This window comes from Dama dama, chromosome 5 (genome assembly GCF_033118175.1).
Source record: "Dama dama isolate Ldn47 chromosome 5, ASM3311817v1, whole genome shotgun sequence".
Taxonomy (NCBI): Eukaryota; Metazoa; Chordata; class Mammalia; order Artiodactyla; family Cervidae; genus Dama; species Dama dama.
Window position 1 is genome coordinate 63,816,630 of NC_083685.1, and position 20,965 is coordinate 63,837,594.

General features: G+C 49.6%; 1 protein-coding gene across 6 annotated transcripts in view; it reads right to left on the bottom strand.

Annotated features, from left to right (window-relative positions):
- The window catches only part of GATB (glutamyl-tRNA amidotransferase subunit B), a 91,794-nt gene that overhangs the window by 12,252 nt on the left and 58,577 nt on the right, over positions 1-20,965 (bottom strand). For all 6 annotated transcript variants that reach the window (XM_061142497.1, XM_061142498.1, XM_061142499.1 and 3 more), the window contains 2 exons: positions 7,507-7,640; positions 436-514 (listed from right to left, as the gene is read on the bottom strand). In XM_061142497.1, the coding sequence (XP_060998480.1) occupies positions 436-514; positions 7,507-7,640 (213 nt within the window). The remainder of the gene's footprint in view (positions 1-435; positions 515-7,506; positions 7,641-20,965) is intronic.

Below are 20,965 nucleotides of genomic sequence, written 5' to 3' on the forward strand. Positions count from 1 at the left end.
CCAGCACGATACTGTAAAGCAGTTACCCTTCAATTGAAAACAAGAGAGCCTGCCTGCTCATGCAGGGGACACAGGTTCGATCCCCGGTGTGGAAAGATCCCACATGCCGTGGGGCACTAAGCCTGTGGGCCACAACTACTGAAGATGTGTGCGCAGGGCCTGTGCCCTGCCATGAAGAGAAGCCCCCGCCCGCTGCAGCTAGAGACCCAGCACAGCCGAAAATAATACACAGACAATTAACATAAAAAGGTGCTGAGGACGTTACCTCTAAAAGCAAAGCAATAAGCGAAGAAACAGAAACACCCGCCCCTCAAACAGCACTTAGAAGCGTTTATGACAATACTTCCATGATGAAATCCACGTGGTGTGGAGCTTCACATGAAACCTGTACTGGGCCGGCAGGGTGGCTGGACTCCTCAAGAGGTGTGGACATACCTGCTTGGCTGCGGATGAAGAGATGGCCTTCCTGTCCAGCAGGTCCAGCAGCTCAGCCAGGGCAGAGGGTGTGACAGGACTGGCACCCCCAAAGGAGAGAAAAAAACATGTCACTTCACTTTGTCAGCATATGCATTCATGGTTATTCAAGATCAAGGCACGTGACTCTGCAGGTTTGAAATCCCCACCCAGGAATGACAGAAACAGGCCAACTGGGCTCCATGTTATTTATTATTTTGTATTTCAGGCTAGAACACATTTTTGTGACTAGTGTTGTTTTTCTTTATTTTACTACCCAACAGTAACCGCTGTTTGGCAGAAGTTGTAGCAACAGACAACTGCTCAGTTTAATTAGTCAAGAAAAGGAGGTGGCTAAAAAATTCATGAACCATGGTGAGAAGAGAAAAAAGAAAGAAAAAAAACAGTAATTAAATATTTTCGACTGAAAGATCAGCCTAAAAATTACTTCAAACGAAACAGCTAACAAAGCTGGTTTTGGAGTGTTTTTGTGCAAATATAAATTCTTTTTTCACTGTAAGAGTTTTCCTTTCGGGGTGCAGTGACTATTAGCCACACCACTGGGTGTCCGCATGGGCACCACACACTTGGCTCTCTCCTGCAGGCTCTCAAGAGCTTTCTGGACACACCAGGGTCCAGAAGTCATTATATCTACACTTCCAGGAAGTGACTTATTTCCAACAAGCCCATGATGTAAAAAGGCCAGGAGGCAACCAGACATGTGAAGTGTCATCAATTCACATTTAGAGGTGGAGGTGGTGAGTGCCTAGGTTAGTGGAAATATTGAATTACAGGCTACTTCTATTAAAATACATGGTCTTGCTACTTTTAAACACACACAGCAACTAGGCTAATGAAACGCTGTCCGTCTGAGGTCACAAGGGCACCGGTTTTAAATAGGCTGGGATGCCTTATAAATAGCACATTACTGTGAGTGCACAAACAAAAGCTTCTGGAGTGCTCAGCGAGACTTGACAACACCTTCTGTTTAAGTCTCAGCTCCCATCACTCAATGTTAATTTCCTTGTTATGCTCTTGGATATTTCCTGGGACTCCAGGCCAACCGAGCACAAGTTCACTAGGTCCAACTCAGGCACCTTGAGGCCTCACAGCGTCGTTCACACAAGACACTGAGACAGAGACCCCACTGTTCTCAAGTGTCTGCTCATTCTGAGAAAGGAGAAGAGGAAACTCCTAGAGGACGTGCGGTTTGGAGAGCGTCTGGTATTGGGAGCAGCTGTAAACCCCGTAATCACGTCTCAGCAGGACAAGGGGGAGAGGGCTGGGAGAGCAACAGACGCCTCTTCTCTAACCTCCCACCCTTACTGACAAGTAATAAAGAATCCAGGTTGCCTTAAAAATTCGGGTTTCTTGGATGTACTACCATCCTAGTCGACATAAAGGCCAATTAGAGTGCAGACCATAATAAGCACCAAGGTTGAACTAGATTTCTCGAGCCTTCAACAGAAAGGGTGCCCATTCCCATGTGAGCTGATGATAAAGGATGTGGGGATGGTGGAGGACAGAAATAGAACCAGCATAACTGAAAATACTTCGCCTTTCATCCAATGACCTTAATTCACTATGAAATACCTCCACTGACTTGGGATTTCTCAGTCACCCTTTTATACCCACAGGAGGTCAACAGTGTCTGCGTCTCGGACTCCTTCCCCGACAAGGAGGGCCGGGACACTATGTCAACTCGGTCTAGCTGTGCCAGGCCTGCCCTCCAGAAAGATGATGGCCAAGATTGGGACCTGTCACCCTAATCCCTCAAAGGCCCCTCCTCAGTTACATAAATAAACCATCTGACTTGGAACAGAACGGCACAAGCACACACTGCTGAGTGGCTGCGGTCAGAAGATGCTGGTTTCTGGGCCACGATTGAGTCTTCGCTAAAGAAAACCCTAACGTGAAAGACAGAAGCCGTGAGGGCTGGTCTCCCGTCCCCAGCCTGGCCCGCCTATGAGGCAGAGTGGAGAGGCGTCTTTTGAGCCTTCCAACTTCACCCGGTCCCTTAGATCTCTTCCGCGATCACAACTCCATCTCCAGCCTGGATCCTGGAAGCAGACACCCCGACACAGCCACAGCCACCGTGGCTCCTGTGAAATGCGCTGCCCATTGCAATCCACAGGTTCATTTCAGGCCCAAACATGCGAGACAGAGGCTTGTGGAGGAAGACAGGGAGGCCTGGGCCGCCAGGCACTGCTCAGCAGTCCTGCTCATCTCGCTGATTCCCAGCACCCTGCCTGGTGCCCCCACCAGAGCGGCTGTTCTGGAGTCTCCTTTCTGTGCTCTCTCTCATAACGGACCCCCACCTCCCACATCATAAGGTCCCCAGCTGATGGAAGGCCCAGAATCTTCTACGGTGCTCTCTGCCACCTCTTCCACCTAATAGCCCCTCAAGCCCGTGCTCCTGACCCTGTCACTTGGCGCTCCTACAAGTCCTCCTCGGATGCCAGGCTCCTGTTTCCTGTGGCTTTGATCCCACACCTTCACGAATGCTCAGATCTTCCTTGTCTTAAATGCCTCCAAGTCATCTTGCCGTCACTTGCTTCTGTCTGGCTTCTTACCTTATTTCTTACCGATAAAGAGCATCAATGGTTACTGTCCGCCCTCCCGAGCACATGTCATCTGGATGCCAATTCTATCCTTCTTAAAAATTCTCCTCCCCTCACTTGTTACCAAACATAACAGCTTCTCTGCACTACTGCACCCTGCCTCTGGACCACCTTCACCCCCCGGGAAAGCCCTTTCTCCTGGGGCCTCCACATTCTCTAGCGAGGAGTGGCCAGGGCTCATTTCTGCATCCCCTGCCTTCACCGCAGTCTGGCGAAGGAGGAGAGCACGTCTGTCCCCAGGATGGCCACTGCGTTCCCGGCAACGTTCTCCTGCCACCACGCTCAGCTACCTCTCGGGGGTCCTGTCTCCCCACACCACACATCTAAGCCAGGGCTCAGGAAACTTCTTCCAGAAAGAGCTGGGGACCAAATATTTAAGGCTCTGTGGGACACACCGGGTCTCCGTCATGTGCTCTTGGTTTCTATAAGAGATGGCAAGCATCCTCAGCTCTTAGGCTGTATACAGACAGGCTCCCGCCTCCGGCATCCCTTTCTTGGATGCGGCCCCGCACGTCACACTGTAGGACTAACCCTCCCACCGGCATCAGTCCCTCCTCGGCTCAAACGCCCTCGCTGGTCTCCCAGGGCCCTGGGGGTTGCTGCCTGCAGCTGACCTGCAGGTTCAGGGCCTCAGCTGGAGTGAACAACGGAGAGCTACACTGGCCTGGTTCTACCAGGGAATGCTGCATCAGGGGACCAGTAATCTCCACCTTCATAACTAAATCAAACCTGGTATTAATGGAGTTATCATCCAAAAAACCTATATACCCAAAATAATGTAAGGGCCAAGTTCAACAAGCAATTTTGGTGGCTCAGACAGTAAAGAATCTGCCTGCAATGCAGGAGGCCATGGTTCTATTCTTGGGTTGGGAAGATCCCCTGGAGAAGGGAATGGCTACCCACTCCAGTCTTCTTGCCTGGAGAATCCCATGGACAGAGGAGCCTGGTGGGCTGCAGTTCATGGGGTCAGAAAGAGTCAGACATGACTAAGCGACTAATGCTTTTCTGGTCAGACCCTTTAAACACCAGTCTTCTGAGAGGTCTTTAAAAATGAATGCTCATTTGCAAAATGAGTTCCAGCCAGCACAGTCTCCGGTGTCCCTCGCCTGGTGTCATCATGAGACTACTGCCAGCTTTGCAGCTACTGCCCTTCCAGGCTTTGCAAACTCTGGTCCAGGAGCCGAGGTTGCTCACGGGTTAACGTCTGCTCCAAGCTCCTGTTCTACCTAAACTGTAAGGCAGAACTTGCTTAGCTTATACTGTCAAGGGTGAAACAGATCACCAGCCCAGGTTGGATGCATGAGACAAGTGCTCAGGGCTGGTGCACTGGGAAGACCCAGAGGGATGGGATGGGGAGGGAGGTGGGAGGGGGGATCGGGACGGGGAACACATGTAAATCCATGGCTGATTCATGTCAATGTATGGCAAAAACCACTACAATATTGTAAAGTAATTAGTCTCCAACTAATAAAAATAAATGAAAAAAAAATCTGTTAAAGTTCTTATGTTGTTCTAAAATTGATTGTAATGATGGTTGCACATACTGTGATTTAACTAAAAGTGATTACACTATATACTTTACGTGAGCAAGCTGTACAGTATATGAACTATGTACCAATAAGCTGTTTTAAAATCTATAATGTACCATTATATTACATATTAAGTTATAAAATTAAATTAAAATAAATAAATAAACAAACTGTAAGGCAGAACTTGCTTAGCTTCATCCTTACTTGACTTTGGAACAACCAAATATACTTTTATTTAGAGTTAGGTGCCCTTGGGGTTCTTAAGTCTATAATGCTTCCAAATTGTTTGGATAAATACCAGGGGCTCCAGGTTCCCTCAACAGGCTAATTTATCAACCTCAGCTCCTGCAGAAGCTCCTAAAATGGTTGTCAGCAAACCTCTCATTTCCCATATCAACATATAAAGAAACTGATCTGAAAGTCAGGGGATGGGCTTCTGGTCTGAGCAGCGGTGCACGTTACTTCCTGGGGCCTGGGTTTCCTTCCCCACTAAACGTGAAGGAGCCGAACCAGAAAGCAGCTAAGGGCTCTGCTGGGACTGAAATTCAGGGACACGAGTAGTCAGCCAACGATGTGGAAAGCCTTATTTAAAGCTAAGAGTTAGACCTCCTCCAACAGCTCAAAGCACAGCTTCCTGGAGCCTCTTGGGCGAACGTGATCTCACCCTCTGCTCCCACTGCACTGCTTCTAGTTCTAACCGGGAAGCGTCCCGTCCGCCTTGACCTACAGCGCTGCTGCGCACGTCCATCCTTCCAGGACACGGAGCTCCCTGAGGGCTGGGCCGGGGTCCTGCTCCTCTCTCCACAGCCAGCACTTCACGGCTCAGCTCCTGTGACCCTGCACACCCTGTGTGCTGGCTGAGCCCCAAGCATACGCTCAACTGTAATTTCCTGCCGTTCTCCGCCCCATTCCTCCTGGCTATGCTCCCTGTGGCCCCCAAACCTGCGGGTTCTCATGCCCGCCCCCCCCCCCACCACGCCCGTCCCACCCTGGGGCGCAGGGGCATCCGCGCCTTCTCCCCGGACTCGGCCAGGAGGCTTCAGCCTGTGCTGCCGGGCCCAGGGAGTCAGTGTGGAAACAAGTAGAAAGGTGAGCCTGGGGAGGCCAGAGAGGGAAGACGAGCAGGTTACAGACGCCACAGGGGTTTGAGGACCTGAGGGGGTTTGGTACTTGACACGCCAGCACGGATGAGAGAGGGAAGCCAATGCTGAGGGCCCGCGGGCACCGCACCTTCTCCTCTCAAAACCCAGGAGGCAGGCTGGACACCGAGAGGGACTCCCCGAGGTCCCGGCTGGTGCGGGGCCGCTGAGGCGGAGGACTGGAGCCGCGCGGCCTCGCTGGTGCCGTGCATACACGCTGAGAGCCGGAGGCCGAGTGCGCACAGGGCAGCGTCTCTGAACACACGGCTGCTCGGACTTGTGCACCCACACACACCTGTCTTCCCCGCTCCGCTCCCAGCTCACAGCTGTGGGTGCTCCTGCGGCAATGACGCCCACCCAGGTGGGTTCTGCTTCCCTTTGGGATCCTGCTGGGTCCCTGCCACCCACCTGGGTGTCCCCGACGAGCCCCCGCACTTAAACCGGCTGCTCCTTCTCTCCTTCCCGACCCTTTCCTTTTCTTCTCTGACACCCATGCTCCTGGTTCTCCCATTCTTGCCTGCCCACGCTCCTTGGGTAAAGTCCAGGGCGTCTCAGGCCACTTCCGCAGCCCCCGGTCAGGCCGTGTCCTCCCTGACAGCTGTCCTCTGCTCCAGCGGCTTCCAGTTCCATGTGCACGCTCCAAGCCCACAATCCACTGATCCCAGCCTGTGCACAGCCTCCCCCAATGTTCTGCACCGGGGACCCCTTGAGCCAACTACACATGCTGGCCCCCACGCCTGGGCACCCTGATCGCGGGTTGTGGGGTCTGCCCCAGCCACCCCCAACTCGGGCCAGCTCAGCTGTCCCTCCCCCTTCTCAGGGGGTGTCCTGCCCCTTCCTCTTGGCCACTCCTGCTGGTTCCTCAGGGCCTGGCCCCTGAGGGAGCCTCGTTCTCGCTCCTGAGGGCTGATGCCCCGGGCTCAGGGCCTGGCCCAAGGGAGCCTGTTCTCGCTCCTGAGGGCTGATGCCCCGGGCTCAGGGCCTGGCCTCTGAAGGAGCCTCGTTTTTGCTCCTGAGGGCTGATGCCCTGGGCTCAGGGCCTGGCCCCTGAGGGAGCCTCGTTCTTGCTCCTGAGGGCTGATGCCCCGGGCTCAGGGCCTGGCCTGAGGGAGCCTGTTCTCGCTCCTGAGGGCTGATGCCCCGGGCTCAGGGCCTGGCCTCTGAGGGAGCCTCGTTTTTGCTCCTGAGGGCTGATGCCCTGGGCTCAGGGCCTGGCCCCTAAGGAAGCCTCGTTCTCGCTCCTGAGGGCTGATGCCCCGGGCTCAGGGCCTGGCCTCTGAGGGAGCCTCGTTCTCGCTCCTGAGGGCTGATGCCCCGGGCTCAGGGCCTGGCCTCTGAGGGAGCCTCGTTCTTGCTCCTGAGGGCTGATGCCCCGGGCTTGGTCCCTTTTTGTGTATTCATGGGTGGCCGGGGCACACCTGCGGTGTAGCAGGATCACAATGAGCCGACTGTCTGCCTTCTGACAGTCAGGATCCCCTGCAAGCCGTCAGCTCCTCATTGTTTCCATCTCAGGCCCCCAGCCCAGCGCAGCACACAGGCCAGGGTGGGTGGGCAGAGACCTAGCACACCAACAAGTTTTCAGATGTGCAGGTGAAGGCGGACAGCCCTGACATTCACAGGGAAGGTCTGTGTCTCGTCAGGAGATCAAGGCACGGGGCGGGGGGTGCGGCGGGGAAGGACAGAACCCAGGCCCTGGCCTATTTCAGCTGCTTCTGGACACAGAGATCATGACAGAAGAAAATGCCCTCCCCAGACCCCACTCACCTCTCACTGACGGCAAGGTTCTGTTGCTTTAAAAAGCCCAGAAAAGTGTTGAGGACCCAACTAGTCACTTTTTTTGGCTCTGCCCTAGTTTCTTTGATCACATTTTGGAAGAACTCCAGTAGGCCAACTTCATTCTGTAAAGAAAGAGAAAAAAAAATTATATAAAACCTCCCCAAAATGGAAGATGAGCGTTGTGAAACTGCCACCCTCTGCCTCCTCTGAGACGTCTCCTGGTACCTCCCAAACACAGAGGTGTCACCAGAAAATTCTGACCGTCCTAAGTAAACAGCAAGTGTGCTGCTCCTGCTGTGGCCACCCTGAATTCACGCAGCACTGTGTCAAAGGCAGGCAGAGAAGCCAAAGCCCTGCAGAGCGCCTGGGCTCTGTGGTCCACGACAGCGAAACCCACCATCCCCTGAACCTGCGGCCGCGTGCAGCCACAGCCTTCATCCGTGAGCAGTACGTCTGGCCTGAGTCTACTGTCCTGTCTCTTTCCAGGCCCATCTCCTCTTGGAAGTCCTAGTAACTCCTAGAATAAGAAGGTAAGAAAAGCAGCAGACCAAAATGGAACAAAAAGAATATTCTACTTCTGAAAAATCAGAAGTGGATCGTAACTGTATTCCTCTGCGTATCATCTACAGAAGTGATGGAAGTGATTTTCACATGTTCTCAAAATGAGAAAGGACAGCGCTTGTGACCCACCTAGACCACGGGACTGGCTGGGCCAGCCCGGCTGACCTGAGCTCTCATCATGCTCCAGGAAAAGGACCGCGGGTTGGCTCACCATTGACATGTGTTTGAATGAGCTCCTCCCACTCTGGACCTCCAGTTCTGTGAGTCAAGGGCCACACTGCCCTTTCTGTGACCAGAGCTACGTCATGCTAGGTCATGGCAGCTGCCTAGTCAGCATCAGTGGATGAATCAACGTCTCCCACTGCCTTGTATTTAAAAAAAAAACAAACCACATGTGAATGTTCATCCTTTATCATGCCACGTTCACCTTTGAATATTGGAATTGCCACAATTTATTTATTCAGCTGCACTAGGTCTTAGCTACGGCATGAGGGATCTCTGTTGCAGCATGTGGGATCTAGTTCCCCAACCGGTGATCGAACTCAGGCCCCCTGTACTGGGAGTTTGGAGTCTTAGCCACTGGACCACCAGGGAAGTGCCATGGAATTGCTACAGTGAGGCCTAAGATGAACCCCCAAGTTCACCTCATGAAGCCACACATACACTGCGGCTAACTATCCACCCCGATGGGTCTGGCAGAACAGGAAATCCGGCCAAGCCTACCTCTTATTTCTCAATAAGGAAAATAAAAACATCTTCTACATACATCTGGGAGACTGAAGTTTCCACAAGCAGAGGAAACACCATTTAAGTAGCAAGTGTCCCCTACCTGCTGAAATTGAAATCAAACCACACTTCCCTTGAAATATCCTTTTTTAACTTTATATGGCAGGTAAGGCTCTCACCCTCACCCCTTTCAGAGAGCCTTCATTAATCAAAAGAACATCCTAGAAAGATACAATACTGGGAAGAAGCAAGACACACTAACAAAAGTGCTCTCAATGTTTTGCTATGGTAGCTGCTATAATATACACATAGGCACGCAGTGGCTAAAATAGAAATTCCATTAAAAAAAACAAAAAACACACCACTACGTGCCCTTCATAACAGATGCATTCTCTGGTGACAAGCCTACTGAATAATCCCATAATCATCTCCTGAATCTCTTTTCAAGCTGATGCTATTATTCTGCTCATGCTAAACCAGGGCAAAGGCCACCCTGGCAGCCAAAGTTTGACTACAGATGAAGGCAAATCCAGACAGCATGAAGAGAAAAGTTCTCCTTAACTCATGGAAGAGTATTCAAACTTCCACAACGGCACACAAACCACTGGGGAGGGAGGAAACTGCTATCTGGCCCCAATCAGACAAGCAGGATTCCCTTTGTTCTAACTCCGACAGGCTGGCCCGCTGGTGAAAAGAGCTGTCAGGAGGAGGACTCTGCTTTGCCAAGGAAAGGTTTTTCTAAAACCACCTAGAAATATTGCACTTGAACTCACAGGCCTGGCTGAGTTGCTGGGACGTGATGAATATCTATTCCTCTACCCTTGGGTGGTTTTTTTTATTGGATGGATAACATGGCAAGTCAGATTTCTGTTTGTCTTCCTGCCAGTGCTGGGAGGCAGTGTCTCAGCGCTGGAGCGGGGCTTCACTGGGGATATGTGGGTTCAGTTCACAACCTGCAGGCGACGGGGAAGGCTGTGACCGTGGCGGGGCGAGCTGTGGGCGGTGAGGCTGTGGGAGGCTGAGCTGCTGCCGCCACCCAAAGTGATGGATACATGCAAGTGGGCTGCCCACTTGTGCTCTTTACAGCAGAAGCCCTCTTTTCGGGGTTAAAAAAAAAAAAAAGCCACACAGCATTCTAGGTAAGGCCTCCTTTGTTTTTCTGTGAGATCGGCAGATGCTAATAAGCTTGGCATGGATCTCAGAAGTCCCTGTGATTGCAGCCATGAAGCCATCTGGTTTTTGCAGGAAAACAGCAGACCAGTAATTCCTTGACATGAAAATCATATTAAGAGCAAAGCAGAAAGGCCAGTGCATTAGGGGCCCCTTAACGCCCTTCTCAGAGGCAACAAGCCAGCACGAATCACCTACCCTACATCAGAGGGAAACTCAGCTGCACAGGGCATCAAGCCTGCCGGCTGACTACAGCTGGAACTTCCTTCAGAGAAAGCCCAGGTGGCAGAGATGACTGGTCCCAGCTTTTGTGTCATGCCAGGCACTCTCTACAGCTTTGCGACTGAGAAGCATCTTTTCCACATTTTAATCAAATTTCCCAAAGCATTCCATTTTATCCAGAGCTAATGCCAAGCCAGCCTCTCTGTCACAGACAGGAACCCTCCATGGCCAAGGAATCTGTCTGCTGGTCACTGCTGGGACGTGGCAAGGCAGGGGGGTCACCTCGCCGTCTCTGCCGCTTTGGGAAGGAACCCCATCCACCCTTGCAAGGTGCCCGAAAGCCAACTTTTCCAGTCTACCTTCAGAGATGACAAGATGCCAGGAGTCTACCCTGCTGGAACAGGATGAAGGCTGATTTTGCAACTGCCCTTCCTGCCCTAAGTCACACACCCTCGGCACCTGATGGCAGGGCAGGATGAGGCTGGACTATATTTAGGAGAATGCAACCCGAGAGAGGCGGCTGGCTGGTGGCAGAGGCGGGGAAGGAAGAGGACACAGGGCACACGCCGGGGAACAGCTGGTTATGTGGCAGGGAGTGACCCCTAGGCTGGCCTTATCGCCCGAGTACCTGCCCCACGGCCAGCCACGCCAGAGGGCTGCCGCCACTGCTAATGGTGCTAACAGTAGTTCCAACAGCAACAAGGACAGGCGCGTTCCCTACACTAACTCAGCCAATCCCAACACTGACACAACAGGAAAACAGCAGGGCTGGGACCCTGTACAGGTCCCCCAGGTTCTGATGCCGCTATTGGAGGACAGTCACACCTCGCCTTCCTGGGGACTGAAGCTGAGCACCCATTAGGGCTGGGTACCGACACACAGCAAACTGCCCATCCAAAGAACATGTTTCCCTATCATCTTCATTATTTCACTTGAGAGTCGCCAGCTGTTCAAAGGTTCTTAGCATAGTAAAAATGTCGCAAAGGCCCTTGGCAAATAGCTTAGAAATCAGGAGGAGAAAATGGCAAGTTCGAGTGTTGCTGTTGCCAAGGTCGTCTAAACCCCGTGGTGCTTTCCACTGTGTCTGACACACACTGGTTCCCAGACTGGGGGGACAACAGGGGCACCCCCTTCCCATTCAGGGCTTCCGGGGCTGCGAGGATGACTGGCATGCCTCCACCCCCTCCCCAGAGGAGTTAGGGAGCACGCTCTCGTGGACGCTGCCTGCTTCAGCAGCATCCCTGAAGCTACAAAACAAACCCTGTGCCCATTCACAGTTTTGGTGTCAAACACCTCCTCTTTTCCCACATTCTAACTCCTTCGATGTGGGTGACTCACGCACACGTTTATGCCTAACGGGCAGGCAGGGCATTTCAGACTCTTGTTGACTATGACGGTTACTCCATTTCTTCTAAGGGATCCTTGGTCACAGTAGTAGATATAGTGGTCATCTGAATTAAATTTGCCCATTCCAGTCCATTTTAGTTCTCTGATTCCTAAAATGTCGATGTTCACTCTTGCCATCTCCTACTTGACCACTTCTAATTTACCTTGATTCATGGACTAACATTCCAGGTTCCTATGCAATATTGCTCTTTACAGAATCAGACTTTACTTCCATCACCAGTCACATCCACAACTGGGTGTTGTTTTTGCTTTGGCTCCATCTCTTCATTCTTTCTGAAGTTATTTCTCCACTGTCTCCAGCAGCATATTGGGCATCTACAGACCTGGGGAGTTCATCTTTCAGTGTCCTATCTTTTTGCCTTTTCATACTGTTCATGGAGTTCTCAAGGCAAGAATAGTGAAGTGGTTTGCCATTCGCTTCTCCAGTGGACCATGTTTTGTCAGAACTCCCCACCATGATCCATCTGTCTTGGGTGGCCTTACACAGCATGGCTCATAGTTTCATTGAGTTATACAAGGCTATGTGGTCCATGTGATCAGTTTGATTAGTTTTCTGTGACTGTGGTTTTCACTCTTTTGGCCCTCTGAAGGATAGGGATAAGAGGCTTACGGAAGCTTCCTGATGGGACAGACTGATTGAGGGGGAAACTGGGTCTTGTTCTGATGGGTGGGGCCATGCTCAGTAAATCTTTAATCCAATTTTCTGTAGATGGGCAGGATTGTGTTCCCTCCCTGTTGTCTGACCTCAGACCAATCTATGATGCTATTAATATGCTGCACTCAATATGTCAGCAAATGTGGAAAACTCAGCAGTGGCCACAGGACTGAAAAAGGTCAGTTTTCATTCCAATCCCAAAGAAGGGCAATGCCAAATAAAGTTCAAACTACCACACAATTGCACTCATCTCACATGCTAGTAATGCTCAAAATTCTCCAAGCCAGGCTTCAACAGTACATGAACCATGAATGAACTTCCAGATGTTCACGCTAGATTTAGATCCAGCGATCAAATTGCCAACATCCATTGGATCATCAAAAAAAGCAGAAGAATGCCAGAAAAACATCTGCTTTATTGAATATGCCAAAGCCTTTGACTGTGTAGATCCAAACAAACAGTGGAAAATTCTTCAAAAGATGGGAATACCAGACCACCTGACCTGCCTCCTGAGAAATCTGTATGTTGGTCAGGAAGCAACAGTTAGAACTAGACATGGAACAACAGATAGGTTCCAAATTGGGAAAGGAGTATGTCAAAGTTGTATATTGTCACCCTGCTTATAACTTAAATGCAGGGTACATAATGCGAAATGCCAGGCTGGATGAAGTGCAAGCTAGACTCAAGATTGCTGGGAGAAGTATCAATAACCTCGGATATGCAGATGACATCAGACTTATGGCAGAAAGTGAAGAGGAACTAAAGAACCTCGTGATAAAAGTGAAAGAGAAGAGTGAAAAAGCTGGCTTAAAACTCAACATTAAAAAAATGAAGATCATGACATCCAGTCCTATCAGTTCATGGCAAATAGATAGGGAAACAATGGAAACAGTGAGAGACTTTACTTTCTTGGGCTCCAAAATCACTGCAGATGGTGACTGCAGTCATGAAATTAAAAGATGCTTACTCCTTGGAAGTAAAGTTGTGACCAACCTAGATAGCATATTAAAAAGCAGGGACATTACTTTGCCAACAAAGGTCCGTCTAGTCAAAGCTATGGTTTTTCCAGTAGTCATGTATGGATGTGAGAGTTGGACTATAAAGAAAGCTGAGTGCTGAAGAATTGATGCTTTTGAACTGTGGTGTTGGAGAAGACTCTTGAGAGTCCCGTGGACTGCAAGGAGATCAAACCAGTCCATCCTAAAGGAAATCAAGCCTGAATATTCATTGGAAGGACTGATGCTGAAGCTAAAGCTCCAATACTTTCGCCACATGATGGGAAGAACTGACTCACTGGAAAAGACCCTGATGCTGGGAAAGATTGATGGTGGGAGGAGAAGGGGATGACAGAGGATGAGATGGTTGGATGGCATCACTGACTCTGTGGACATGAGTTTGAGCAAGCTCTGGGAGTTGGTGATGGGCAGGGAAGCCTGGCGTGCTGCAGTACATGGGGTGGCAAAGAGTCGGACGTGACTGAGTGACTGACCTGGGCAGGTCCTGAAGCTGTGGTGGGAGTGGCTGACAGCTTGAGGACCCCACACCTGCGACTGAATGGCAGTGGCTCTTACGGGGCTGGGCTCTTGCGTGTCGCCGTGCAGAGGGGGTTCCTACGGAGAAGATGGTCCTGAATCTGCACTCGAAATCTGTGCTTCCCATCATTCCTGTGAGTCCAGTCACTCTTCCAAAGTGAGAAAAACAGAACACAGACCCGACAACTTAGTGAAAAATAGCCCTGAAAATCACATCAGTGCTAGTTCTGGGACAAGATGGACATCAGGCAAGGATGCCCCGAGAGAGCGGTGGTTCCAGGGCAAAAAGCAGAAGGGACAGTCACCAGGAGGACAGGAATGTGCAGTGGGGAACGGCCCGAGTCTAGGATGTGAACGGGGCCTGCCCCTGCTTCTCACGGAAACAAGGAGTGGCTGTGGAAATCCTTCAGGGGGTGAGAAAAAAAAGACTCAGAGGAGTCGGCAGTGGTGAAAAACACAAGGTGGCTAGTGGCTGGTGTGAAGCTGGCATAGGAGCATCGCTCTGCTCTGAGAGTCAGGAGGGAGCCAGAATCCTGAACCACCACCACCACTTTCGAGAACATGGGCATCTGCAGCTCTGAAACTGACCCCAAACACCGACGGAGTACTCTCTGGTATGACTCGGAGAATACATGATTTCGGGGAGGGGGGTGTCTATAGTCCTACTGTGGTCTCCACAATTTCCACCTCTAGATCACATTCCCAGAGGGCTTGGGGACCCTTAAAATCTGAATAAAACTGTGGTCCCAACAATTTCACCTGTGCGCTGTTCCCAGCAAAGCCAGAAAGTGCACACACCTGAGTGGGACTCTCACTGACGACAGTCAGCTGTGAGGCTCCATTGTCTGTGATGAACTCACTCTAGGAGGGACGCGGAGGGAAACCAACTGGGCCACAGGACTTTTCCTTGGACAATCAAAATCAAATAACTCAGGTAATAAAAGTTGATGGCAGACAAGCATAATCAAACACTGGGAGAATGCGGGCGCAAAAAGGATGTTGTCAAGAAATCAATTTGATGATAATCAACCTTCAGTGAGCTTAAAGTCAGTGCTGCCAAAATGCTCCTGACACAGAGGAAACCTGTGTAACTCAACAGCAGTCTTCTGTTAACTGTCCCAAAAAGGAAACCAGCCCATGGACAGGACATGAGGCTTCAGGATGGGCTTGGGGCAGAGCCCCTGAGAGTCCTTAAGCCTGGCGCTCAGATGGCTCTGTGCCTGGCGGATTCCACCTCTGAAAGCCCGCTGGCACCTGCACTTGAAATGAATGAACTAACTGTGGGTTTTGCAGAAGTCAAGTTAGAAGACGTGTCTTTGGATTCGACTTGACCGGAACAAAATATCGGTTATTTTTTCTGTGCACAGACTGTGAAAGCACCCTTAAGTTGGCAAGCACTGGATGTGATTTCATAAACTGAAGAATAAAATCAATTCTTAAAATTGCATGGAGCTCAAAAATGGTGAGCGACAATGTTGACCAAAAGGATTTTCCTTCAGCTGTGGTCCGATGGTGAGTCTTCTAAGTCTGGGAGGTCTGAAACTAGTCAATAAGGGGGTTTCAGATGGTTTTTTAGTTATTAGCTTTAAAGTAGTATTACCTATGGGATATACAGTTATTTGTCATGGGAAATTATTTTATAGGCAATTCATCCAGACAGAAAACCAGGCCATTTCAAGCTAATGAGAGATCCCGAGCAAGACTCTCAGAAAACAATACATCTGACAACCAACCATCGTCATGATATCTTCTGTTTCTCTGTCCCTTGGAGACACCTTACCCTTTTCCATGATGTCAGAAACAAAAGATTATGACTTTAAATGGGGAATGACTGGCTGGGGCAATGAAGTTGTTCAAATAAAACCACATTATCTTGAGACTGCACACAAATAGACACACTCATGGCAGTAGAAGTCACTGCCTTGGAGGGTCAGTCATATCTCCCTACAGTCTCACTGGGCCTCAGGTAGGCTGTCCCTAAAACTCTGCCTTGCGTGGCTCTGGAAGTGTTAGCAGCTGTCTGCTGCCCCTTTCCTGGGAGCAGCATGTTCCTGGTTGTCTGCTTGGCTGTAGGCAGGTATTGTAGGTTCAGTGAAGGCACCACTGTGCCTGCCATCTTTGGGGCTGAGTGTCCCGTTCCCCTTCTCTTTCCTTTGGGGAAGGAACAGCTTCAGGAACCTGCTCAGCGCCCCCTAGCCCCCCCACCCCCCAAGCATCAGAGGTGAGATTTGGAGTCAAGAGTGTCTTTCTTGACATGTGGTTGCCAAAGGGGAGGAGGGAGTGGGGGAGGGATGGACTGGGCGTCTGGGGTCAGCACACGAAAACTACTACACACAGAATGGACGGATGACAAGGTCCTGCTGAATCAATAGCACAGGGTACTATATTCAATGTCCTGGGATAAATCCTAATGAAAAGAATAGAAAAAAGAATGTATACTTGTGTATAACTTTGTCAAAGTAACAGTCACTTTGCTCTACAGTAGAAGTGAACAGAACATTGTAAATGAACTATAAGGGGAAAAAAAAAGCATCTGTCTCAATGTGTTAATCTCCTTCCTTGTAGGGCTACTCATGAGAGTTAAACATAACACAGAAAAGATGACGCTCTTACATCTGACAACAGCATGGCACTGGAGGAGGAAGTGGCAGCCCGCTCCAGGATTCTTGCTGGGAAAATCCCATGGACAAAGGAGTCCGGCGGGCTACAGTCTATGGGGTCACAGAGTCGGACACGACTGGGCTCGCACATAGGGCACTGTGGTGAGTATGGCAGGCTCTCAGGAGACACTGACCTGGGGCTGCTATGCCCACTCCTCCACTGAGATCTCCCACAACAGACGACATGGCAATCTGTCCACGGATTCATACACAGCCAGCCACCCAGAGAGCTCAGACACGTTCTTACCAACCACATCAGGCAAAACTGTCCCACAGACCCCAGACACTATGCGGAGGCCCTTCTCAAATATTCCGTCAGACTGGGACAAGTACCTAAGGCACAAAGTCTAAGAAACAAAACAGAACTGTGGCAGAGCTTACATGGCTTTTCTTTCTACTTGGAAAATGAACAAAATTTCTGCTTTCCACTGGAGTTGACTGATTTTCACTAAATTTAGCAGACAGCACTTATGTTTATTTATAGGGCAGGCTGGCATCTTAAAAACCTAGAGGGGTGGGAAAAAGGTTTAAATGGACTGACATTCTATGACTGTTGTTTCATGAAGCCTCAGCGTGGCTGGATAAAGTATTAATATCCACACAAGTAAACAACTGTTTTCTCTATTAGGTGACTCAAAACAGCAACGAGCTTGAAACAGGACTTCCACCGGGCCTTGTGGCACAGTTACCTCCAAGCAGGCAGGAGCTCAGAAGCGGAGGGCCTAGGCGCTGCAGTCAGCACCCTCTCAGGTCTGACAGAGTCACTGTGTCTCACACTCAACCTCAGACATGACGCTTCCTCACCAGAAAAATGGGGAGACGGACGGTACCCCCGCAGGGGGTGCTGGGAGGACGGACTGGATTAGAAAGTGGTCCACTGTGAGCCACGGAACCTGCTGTTAGCTAACAGCCTCGACTGACCCCAAGCTGCCTACCGGGTCAATGACAACAACGCATCTGGATTCCCTGCTCAGCAAAGCAGGGTGTGGGAAGAGACATTCCACAGAAATCACCTTTATTATACGCTAAAAAAACGCTCCTGCATGGAACCTTGACCGTTCTCACAACTACTCCTGGACACACTGACTCAGAGAAGGACGTGCTATGCTACTAGGATCTCTCATTTCTCTGGAATCCTAATGACTCGACCTCACCCTCCATACCTCCATTCCTAACTCCTGACAAACGAGGTCAGAAATCTGGCAGCCTGACACAGAGAGGGAAGAAAGGAGGGCTCACTAGGCTGAAGCTTCAGATGGGACATGATACGTTTCATGAAGAGATGCTCACACAGGTTATCTGGTGGGAGGGGATTATCAGGCGGGCTTACGAGATGACATGAGAATGCATACTTGATTCCAGTATCCTGAAGAAACAAGTTCTTTAGGAGGCAGGGACACCAAGTGTCCGATGGCCGGTCGCGGCACGTGGCCTGATTGAGGCGGAAACCTAGGCTTCTCCCGCCAAGCTCAGCAGCCCAGGTACTACCCTGATTTGCTGGGCTGTCAAAAGGGTGCTTTATATACCTGCCTTTGGGAAACAGGGACGCTTTATCAGGAACGCTGCTTTCTCCAGGGCTTCGTGAGTGTTGTGACAGAATCCCACTCATTCACTGATCTGTCCATCTGTTCATCGCTGCCTACTGTGCGCCAGACTTTGCGGTGGGTGCTAAGACAGACTATATTAGAGTTTTGTAAATGCCAAGGAGAAATTATTACTACACAATTCAGTGCTCACCACACAGTACAGCGACAAGGCCAGAGTTGTATAACATAGGGAAGACAGCCAATATCACAGCAACAATAAACAGAATACACCCTTGAAAAACCGTGAATCACTATACTGTACGTGTATAACTTAAATAACATTGTATATCAACCATACTTCAACTAAAAAAAGTTAAAGATAACAGTAAAGCTCTGAAGTTGTTTGTTTTTTTTTTAACTGTTCATGGGGAAGGATTGCGTTACCAGTAAGGACTGTATGCTTAATGTTTAATTTAATCAGCGACCCAAAGGCAGGAGCGTGGAGTTAGAGCTCCGCAGAGCACACCTCCACCACGCTACTGATTTAATGAATACTCCCAGGCACTCTTTAAATTGAAAGATGGTTCATTAGATTGGTGCATCTGCCCTTCTCAGCAATCTGCTGTATTTCTGAGGAAGTCAGGAAAAAAACATGAACATACCACTTTCGGGTATGTTATGAGTAACTCAGCTTCCAATGATTACTAAGTCATCAAGAGCTCACGGTGCCTAATTTCAGGAAAAGAAATCGTCTGAATCATCCTCCTTCCATATTACTAGTTCTCTTCTCATTTTTCTTGAAAATTTCAAGTATTAGCCATTTAAAAAAACACATACTGCAAAATGAATCACCTAATACATTATCTGCAAGCTATAAAAATAAGCACAGTTTTAATATATCAAAAAAATAAAGAAACAAAGCTCTTATAAAACTGGCTTAAAAGCCAGCACCTCCTTGAGAGTTTTTCCCACTTGTCCCATCAAGGTCATCACTACCTCCTCTGGGCTCCTGGCCTGCATCATACATCTACTATCTACTGCAATCTGTCTGCTCCGGGGGCTGGTTAGCTATGGTGGCATATATATATATTCTTGGAAAGCAAAGAAAACAAATCAAAAAAGTGTCTCTGTCCCCATTTCAGTACCTGCTGCATAGAAGATGCTAATAAAAGTGCTGAAGTGAATAGACAAAAATAAGTTTCTATAATCAGGGCTCATACATCTGGAAGTTCACTCTAATGGCAGAAAATGAAGAGGAACTAAAGAGCCTCTTGATGAGGGTGAAAGAGGAGAGTGAAAAAGCTGATGTGAAACTCAACATTTAAAAAACTAAGATCATGGCATCTGGTCCCATCACTTCATGGCAAATAGAAGGGGAAAACGTAGAAGCAGTGACAGATTTTACTTTCCTGGGCTTCAAAAATCGTTGTGGACAGTGATTGCAGCCATGAAATTAAAAGACACTTGCTCCTTGGAAGGAAAGGTATGATAAACCAAGACAGGGTATTAAAAAGCAGAGACATCACTTTGCCAACAAAGGTTCATATTGTCAAAGCTATGGTTTTTCCAGTAGTTATGTGTGGATGTGAGAGAAAGAAGGCTGAGCACCAAAAAACTGATGCTTTTGAACTGTGGTGTTGGAGAAGACTCTTGAGAGTCCCTTGGACTGCAAGGAGATCCAACCAGTCCATCCTAAAGGAGATCAGTCCTGAATATTCATTGGAAGGACTGATGCTGAAGCTGAAACTCCAATACTTTGGCCACCTGATGTGAAGAACTGACTCATCGGAAATGACCCTGATGCTGGGAAAGATTGAAGGCGGGAGGAGAAGGGGACGACAGAGGATGAGATAGTGAGATGGCATCACCGACTCAATGGACATGAGTTTAAGTAAGCTCTGGCAGTTGGTGATGGACAGGGAGGCCTGGCGTGCTGCAGTCCACAGGGTCGCAGAGTCAGACATGACTGAAGGGAGGAGCCGACTCAGGGGAAAAGCCCCTGATGCTGGGAAAGACTGAGGCAAAAGGAGAAGAGGGTGGCAGAGGATGCAATGGTTAGAGAGGATCACCAACTCAATGGCCATGAATCTGAGCAAACTCTGGGAGAGAGTGGAGGACAAAGAAGACTGGCGTGCTGCTCATGTGGTCACAAAGAGTTGGACACGACTTAGCGACTTAATAACAACAAACAACAACAAAACAGGGCCTTAAACTGTGAGAAAACCAGAAACTCACTCACTTGCCACCCTCTGCAAACATTCCTCCAAGGCCTCTGAGGCTGAGGCACTTGAAGGACACAGAAGTGGAGCCTGGGACATAGACATGAACATGTGTCTCCTTCAGAGAACTTGCTAGAGGTGAACATTATCTCTGGGGCTGAGAAGCCTCGGTATGTGCCCTCTCTCATCCTTACAGAATTTGGCAAATACATTACAAAATGCAGGCCTAGAATTCAGCATTCAGTGTTCAGCCTGAAGTTGATTTCAAGTGAGCTGGAAATTCAAGATGGTGGGGAAGGTGTGTGAGACTAAAATTCGGGTTTGTTAACTCAACTTGGGAACAGTTTGTGAATTCCAAGAGGTTTCGGTTAAAAGGTGTTCTGAACAAGGGGTTTGTTGGGTCACTACAGGCTTGGTGTTCAGCACTGCGTACCACGGCGAGAGGATGAGACAGTCCTTGCCGGAAGAAAACACACCAATTAATAAAGAACTAGAATACAGCGACACAATTGCCACAGAGGTGTGGCTAAGATACAACAGCAGTGCACGGGAGGCGAGCCGCTCAGCCTGCAGCGTGAGAAGAGAACCTATCGCGTCTGATGCAGTGACAGGGCTGCCTCCGAGTCTCATAAAGACGCCTGCTAACCTCAAGACTCTTGGGACGCATGTGTTTTCTCCAGGTCGATCTGACAATACTGAGTTTTCTATACTCTGATTCTTTTCAAATGAGCTGATCTGTGGGTGATAAACAGAGACTCATTCATTCAAT